This window comes from Diceros bicornis, chromosome 32 (assembly GCF_020826845.1).
Source record: "Diceros bicornis minor isolate mBicDic1 chromosome 32, mDicBic1.mat.cur, whole genome shotgun sequence".
NCBI lineage: Eukaryota > Metazoa > Chordata > Mammalia > Perissodactyla > Rhinocerotidae > Diceros > Diceros bicornis.
The window spans coordinates 36,953,642-36,961,345 of NC_080771.1; the positions used below are offsets into that span (position 1 = coordinate 36,953,642).

General features: G+C 65.3%; 1 protein-coding gene across 1 annotated transcript in view; it reads left to right on the top strand.

Annotated features, from left to right (window-relative positions):
- ZFPM1 (zinc finger protein, FOG family member 1) overlaps positions 1-6,075 on the top strand; it is a 79,003-nt gene extending 72,928 nt beyond the window's left edge. The window contains exons 7-10 of the mRNA XM_058528449.1: positions 2,302-2,535; positions 2,831-2,926; positions 3,016-3,162; positions 3,358-6,075. Coding sequence (XP_058384432.1) covers positions 2,302-2,535; positions 2,831-2,926; positions 3,016-3,162; positions 3,358-5,081 — 2,201 coding nt within the window. The 3' untranslated portion in view covers positions 5,082-6,075. The remainder of the gene's footprint in view (positions 1-2,301; positions 2,536-2,830; positions 2,927-3,015; positions 3,163-3,357) is intronic.
- The last annotated feature ends 1,629 nt before the right edge of the window (positions 6,076-7,704 follow it).

Genomic DNA, 7,704 nt, shown 5'->3' on the forward strand with positions numbered 1-7,704 from the left:
TCCTGGTGTGCACTTGTGCGCTGGTGGAACTAACAAGAAACTGGTGACACTGCGGTGGTGGGGGAGCCACAGGCGTAAGGTCCACCCCCAGAACCCGTGTGGAGCGGCTGGGCTGGACAAGGCAAGGCCACTGCCCCAGGGAGAATGGGGTCCTGCAGGGGGACTGAGAGGATGGCGGCAAGCAAGTGGAGAACTTGTCTGGAGGTCGAGGTTTCAGGGGAGAAGGGAGGCTGAAGGGGCAGGGAGGTGCGTCCAGGAGACCCGAGGCCGGGAATGGCATCTGGTGCCCAAGTGGCAGAACGGGGTCGGCAGAGTCCTGTGGAGGCCACCTCCCTATCTCCCCCATCTGGCGGCTCCGATGGGGGCTGTCGGGAGCCCCCAGCACTGGGGAGCTTCCTCTCTGGAGCTGACGGGGCTCAGCCCTCTGGGCCTCAGTGTCCCCCTCTTTGGTCTGAGGACGTGGTGTCAGTGCCTCACCCCTGAGCAGCAACATCCCATGAGCGTGTCACTGGAGAAGCCACCGTGGGCCAGACGTCTCGTTACCTCCGGTGGCGAGGGAGCAGGGCTGGGCGCCTCGGAGGCACGTTCGAGCCCCGCCCCAGCCCTTCTGTAGGGGCTCCTCCAGCTGGTGGTCTGAAAGGGCCTGAAGAACCCAAGCCCCAGAGTCAATCAGACCCATTTAATTCCTGACACTTCACACTCCGGACCTCAGTTTTCTCGCCTCTGAAATGGGGACAATGGTCATACCAGCCTCAAGGCGTTGGTGCAGGTTCCCTGGGCTGTGCCCATCCAGGGCCTGCCTGTGGTCAGCCTGTGGTCAGCCCTGGGCTGGTGGGACTGTGACCCTCCTGGCCAAGTTGCAGGGCTGTGGCCGGGGCTCGAATGCGCCTCCAAGGTGCCCAGCCCCCCCACCCTGGCCGCCGGCAGCCAGTCCCCAGCACTGACCTCACAGATACAAAAACAAAGCCACCAGTGGCCTCTCAGGTCCCGGTCGTAGCCCAAGGCCTCAGCTGATAGAGCAGAGAGCTGCCCTGAGGCCCCCAAATAAAAGGGAACTTGAAAAGCAGAAATAAACAACACAGCAGGAAGGGGATTTGAAGGAGAAAAATCACCAGAAAACTGCAGGGACATGAGAGGTGGCCAGCCACCGCACCCAACAGACAAGTACTCAAAGTCCTTAAAAGACGCAAAAGGTAGAAAAGCGGCAGCCCCCTGGGGTGCTGGGGGACCCAGGATAAACATCGCGGAGGCTGGGGAGAGAAGCACGTCCCAACCTGCAGAAGCAGAAACCACATCATACACTGTCTCTACACGAGACAGCCTAAAACCCAGATAAGGAGTCCCGGGCCCTCAGTTCCACCTCAAGGTCAAGGTCAAGGTACAGAACAAGCCCTCCCCTGCCTTCAGGCAAGCGGCAGAGACAAACAGAACACTACTTAACGTTCTGCTATAAAGACACAGTGAGAACCAGAGACTGGGGAAGCACCTGTCAGAAATCCTCACGCACTGGCAAAACCACCCCACAACCCTAACTCGTCAACCGGAAAGTTAGAGGCAGCATTAGGAGTAAATTTGGTGAATTCAGCAAATGTGACCATTTGGTCAGTAACTGATATGGAGCCGTCCAGGGGTATGGGGTTGGGGGACACAGGAGGGCTCTTCCTCTGCAGCTCCCAGCCTCACCTCCGCCCACCCAACCCTCAACTCTCGTCCTCGAGCAGAGTGCCTGGGGATTCATGCACGTGGGTCCTCCATGCACCACTCACACACCTGTTCCCCTGCACACGCACACCTTGCTTCCTCCTCCATGGGCACCCGGGTCCACGCCATCCCTCAAGTCCCCTCGCCAGGGCATGTTCACGTGAACACAGTCACTCCCCCAAGTCACACACATAACCACATCACGGGCCCCAGCCTTGCCCCGAGGTGTCCACTAGCATGTCCACACTCCTTCCATGGGCACCCCATAAGGCCAGAGCATCTCCTTATGGGGCTCACAGCTGGGAGGCAGCATGGGGCCACCCTGGGGTTACTCAGAGCCCGCATCCACATGTTCCCGGGGCGGCCTGGACATCCGTAGACAGGGAACTCGGGATCATAAAGGGACAGATGAGAAGGGGCAGCAGCGACAGGGGAAAGGGGCAGGTCGCAAACTTCCCTCTTCAGAGCTGGAGGACATCAGGGGCAGCCAGGGCAAAGCCCTCATTTCGCGGAGAGTCCACTGCCCTGCCTTGGGGTACAGGCAGTCCCCCTCTGCTGCGGGGTGCCCCCTCAAGCTGCGCCCACCTCCTGCCCCCACAGAAGACGTCTTCCCGTGCAAGGACTGCGGCATCTGGTACCGGAGTGAGCGGAACCTGCAAGCTCACCTGCTCTACTACTGCGCCAGCCGCCAGAGTGCCGGTTCCCCAGCCACAGCCGCCACCGATGAGAAGCCGAAGGAGACCTACCCCAACGAGCGCGTGTGCCCCTTCCCCCAGTGCCGCAAAAGCTGCCCCAGCGCCAGCTCCCTGGAGATCCACATGCGCAGCCACAGCGGTGAGGCCCCACGCCCCCTCCCCACTGTCCTCTATGATAGCTCGTGCATGCCCACCACACCCATGCCACACAGATGCCTGCGTGGTCTTCCTGCCACACCGCACAGCCTGCCACAGGGCTCCCAGAGCACAGGGCTGTCTGGATGGCCAGCTCAGGGCTGGGCCCTTGCCGAGGTCCTGGGAGACAAGGGGCCAAGGAAGCAGGACTTAAAGAGCCCTCCACACACAGCCCATGTCGGGGGTCCTCGGCCGGCTGGGCTGCAGGAGCTGGCCCCTCACTGGGCCCTGTGTTCCAGGAGAACGCCCTTTCGTGTGTCTGATCTGCCTGTCAGCCTTCACCACGAAGGCCAACTGTGAGCGGCACCTCAAGGTGCACACAGACACCCTGAGCGGTACGTGGAGGCTGTGAAGGGGGCGGGCAGAGTGGGTGTCTGTGGGGCCCAGGCCGCCCCAGGGCCCTGACACCGCAGCCTGCCCACAGGTGTCTGCCACAGCTGTGGCTTCATCTCCACCACAAGGGACATTCTCTACAGCCACCTGGTGACCAACCACATGGTCTGCCAGCCTGGCTCTAAGGCTGAGATCTACTCACCAGCAGCCGGGCACCCCACCGCCAAGTTTCCCCCAGGTGAGCCCCTGGGGCCCCCTGAGGATTGGGAAGGGAGAGGTGTCCCTAAGATAGCCTGGGGTCAATTTCGGCCTTGGCCCTCCACCACCTCTGCCCAGCCCAGCTCTCCCCTGCCTGCCCTCCCCCCTCCTCAGGTCTGGCCCCAGGCAGGTCCTGCTCTAGCCCTTAAGTGTGGCCCCTGGGGTCTCCCTGCAGACAGCCTGGCCAACTTCCAGCAGCACGCGGCCCTGCATGGCCCCCTGATCCCCACCGACCTAGGCCTGGCGCCCACCCCACCGCCAGGATTGGACAGGAAGGTCCTGGCCGAAGCCACCAATGGAGAGGCCAGGGCGGCAGCCCAAAACGGGAGCAGCAGCGAGCCCCCCGCGGCCCCCAGGAGCATCAAGGTGGAGGCGGAGGAGGAGCCCAAGGCGGAGCCACGGCCGGGGGCCCCCTCACGGACGCCGTCGCCGCCAAGCCCCGCCCCGGCCAGGGTGAAGGCGGAGCTGTCCAGCCCCACGCCCGGCTCCAGCCCCGGTCCTGGCGAGCTAGGCCTGGCAGCCGGCGCGCTCCTCCTGCCGCAGTTCCCCGCCGCGCCCCCCGCCTCGGAGATCCTGGCCAAGATGTCCGAGCTGGTGCACAGCCGGCTGCAGGCAGGCGCGGGCGCGCAGGCTGGCCTCTTCGCGGGGGCCCCTAAGGGCGCCACGTGCTTCGAGTGCGACATCACCTTCAACAACGTCAACAACTTCTACGTGCACAAGCGCCTCTACTGCTCCGGCCGCCGCCCGCCCGACGACGCGCCCCCCGCCCGCAGGCCCAGGGCGCCCCATGGCCCAGCGCGTGCGCCCCCCGACCTGCCGCCCACCGAGCCCGACGCAGCGCGCTCGTCACCAGGCTCTGGGGCGCGCGAGGACGAGGCGGGGGGCGCGGCCACGCCCGAGGCCGAGGCGGGGGGCCGGGGCAGCGAGGGCAGCCCGAGCCCGGGCAGCGGGGCGGACGAGGACGACGACCCCCGCCGGACGCTGTGCGAGGCCTGCAACATCCGCTTCAGCCGCCACGAGACCTACACGGTGCACAAGCGCTACTACTGCGCCTCCCGCCACGACCCCCCGCCGCGCCGGCCCGCGCCCGCCGGGACCCCCGGGCCCCCCGCCGCCGCGCCGCCCGTGCGCACGCGCAGGCGCCGCAAGCTCTACGAGCTGCACGCGGCCGGCCCGGCCACGCCCCCGGCGCCCGGCCCCGCCCCCGAGCCGCCCGCGTCGCCGTCGCCGCGGCCCGGAAGCGGAAGCGGGGCGGATGGCGCCGACGGCCCCATCGACCTAAGCAAGAAGCCGCGGCGCCAGTCCCCCGCCCCCACGCCCGCAGCCCTGCCCGCGTTGGCCGACTACCACGAGTGCACGGCGTGCCGCGTGAGCTTCCACAGCCTCGAGGCCTACCTGGCGCACAAGCGCTTCTCGTGCCCCGCCGCCCCGCGCCACCTGCGCGCACGCCCGGACCCGCGCCCCTGCGGGCCCCCGAACGGCGCGGCCCGCGGGGACCCGGGCCGCGGGGACCTGGCCGAGCACCTCTGCCTGGCGCACGGCCTGCTGCTGGCCCCGCCCCCGGCCGGCCCCGGCCCCGGGCCCCGCGCCGAACCCCGGACGCCCTCGCCCGCCCCCCGTGACGGCCTCAACGGCCAGGAGCTGCGCGAGACCCCCGGCCTCGCCGCCGGCAGCCCTCGGCCCGGCCCCGCCCCGTCCCCGGAGCGGCCGCGGCCGCCCACGCCGTCCTCGCTCTCGGACAAGGGCGCGCAGACCCCCGGCAGGGTGGCGCCGGGGTCCGCGCCCGGCGGCAGTCACAGGTACTGCCGCCTGTGCAACATCAGGTTCAGCAGCCTGTCCACCTTCATCGCGCACAAGAAGTATTACTGCTCCTCGCACGCAGCCGAGCACGTGAAGTGAGCCGGCGCCATACGGCGGGGCCGCCCGCGGGACCCCGGGCCGGGGGACTCTCGCTCCCGGGAAACGGACTCAGCACGGCCACGTGGAGGGGCTGCGGGGACCGCGCCCGCCCGGACCCTTGGCACTTAATAAAAAAGTTGAGTTGATGAGCACAGTGGTGGAGGGCCTATTCTCTGAGCAGAGGGCGCTGCGGGTGGGAACACGCACGACCAGCATCTCGGGATGCTCTGTGCACCGAACAGCGCCCGCCCCCCTGGAGAACACCCTGCAGTACGGAGTGACCAGGTGCCCTGCCAGAGTCTCGGCTAGTGGCCCTAAGGGCTGCACTGAGCCGCGTCAGGCTAGAGGCATAGCGCGCACTGGTGACCACTGCCAGCTGCCTTGAACCCGCTTGGGGCACTGGGAGCAGGCGCTGCCTTCTAGGCCCACTGCTGTGTCCTCCAGGCTAGAACCACAAGCTCTGGTTTGCCACTAGACACCAAAGGGAAAGGTTTAATGCCAGGCGGGTGACAGGCCTCCCAGGGTGCTCGGTTCTGGGGGCCTGGATGTTACTGTCCAGTCACCATCTCCAGGGTTGGGAGTGTCTTGGGAAGGTGAAGCCCTGTGGTTGCCAAGGCTGGGGGGTGGGGAGAAGGGAGCAGCCCACGGGCACCAGGGAAGAAGGGGAGGGACCACCAAGGCCCACAGCGACTGCCAGAACCAGAGGGAGCCAAATCCTGAAGAGGGGCAGCATGGCATCTGTGGTGGCTGTAGTGGCATGAGGACGGGGGCACCCCACCCCTAGTCTGCACGTGTCACGGCTGGACCAAAATGATGCTCAAACCCAAGAAAGCAGAGTCCAGCCATGGTCTTGCCACTTTGCAGCTGGGGCTGGGGGCTCCTTTCAGCCTGGTGTCCCTGCACCAGTCCTTTTCCAGCTTTGCCTGAAGTAGCAGATGTTTTTTCCAAACACAATCTGACCCAGCAGTTTATGGGGAATAAAAGTGAACTCTGATCTTTGCCCTTTCTCTGTAATAACTGTGAGGTGCTTCCTTATGCCCACCCAGACTCACTGTCCTGCTGAAGGCAAGTTTTCCTCCCACCTAGCCTCAGAGGGGGCACAAACCCAGGAGCCAGCCTGGACAAGAACAGTCTCCACGGCCTTGTCCACAGAACTTGCCATCTGACACTCGCCCCCTCCCGCTTGCCCTGAGCTGGTCCTGAGTACCAGGGCTTGACTGGACAGGGCAGCTCAGCCAAGGTCACTGGACCGTCAGGGCTCCCACACCCTCTGGGGGCCAGGGCTGCAGGGAAGTCATGGGGGGTTATCCCAGGGGAGCCATGCTGCCTTCCTCGTGGACGCCCCTCCTCGAGGTTGTGAGGACCATCCCCGGGCTCTGTGCTCCTGGGTTAGGGGGGGCACAGCCCCTCAGCCCTGCTCCTTATGTGCGTGGATTTGCCCGGAGCGTTCAAGAGGCTCTGCCTCCAAGCCGGACCTCGAATGAAAGCCGAAGCTACTCTGATGTCCGCACACTCTTCTTAAAAAATTTAATGCAAAGTGAATTTTGCTGTACGTAAATTTTAAAATGAATTTTTAAAAAAGGTGCTGGGGAACATCAGGAATACAGCTTCCGACGAGCAACAGATGGTTAAGGAAAAAACTCGATGTAGACTCGGGGGATGGGGAGGTAGGCGCCAGCACCTTCAGCCCCCCTGAGAGCCACACCCCACCCTACATGAAGCCCCGAGAACAGGAGAGGGACGTGAATGGACAGTGCCGCACAGAGAAGGGTTCAGGTTCTACCCTGTAAGTAAATGTGGGGTGGGGCTGTGCTCCATGATCCTGCAGCCCCTTCTGAGAGCTCAGCCTAGGAGGCAGAGCTGACCCCTGACCCCTGACCCAGGCCTGAACTGCTGGCCAGGCTGAGCGCTGGTACCAGGAAGGCCCTGCAGCCCACTGCCCGCCCCGCCCCCCGGCTCTGCTCCCATCTCTAAGGCAGCACCGTGCCTCCTTGAGGGCCCTGCAACTGGGTCCTGGTCACGTTGGCTCCCTGCTGCCCTTGCCCAGCTCGGCGTCCCCAGTTCTAGGCTCGCTGGCCCAGGCCCAGAGCCCACCCCGCCATCCTCCCTCCTCAGACCCCAGGTTTCCCACACTCTGCCAACACCATCAGTGGCCCTGCCTCCTCCTCAAGCCCCCATCCCTCCTCTCCCAGAACCTGCCACCTCCCCTGCCGCCACTGTCCAGCTGCAGCCTGGGACAGTGCTCCAGCCTCCTTCCCGCCTCTCTCCAGAAATCCTGACGCCCCCTGCTCCCAGACCACCCCCACCCCCTCTGCCCAGCCTGCTGCCGCTCTAAGTGGAGAGAGTTCCTGGCTTCCAGAACCGCCCAGCCTCCCCTCAAGTTCTTGCTCCACACACTCTCCCTGGGTGGGCGCATGGATCCTGTGACCCTAACTCTCTCTCCAACCCAGCCACGCCTCTTCTGAGCCCCAGACCTGTCGACCCACTGCCCCCGATATGGCCCGGATGTCCCTCAAGAGTCCCGACGTGCCCAAGACTGAGCCCAGCCCCACCTTGTCCCTGCGTCTTCTCCCCACACCTGTGCAGATGTCACCGTCAAACCTCTGCCCTTCCAGCTGGTGAC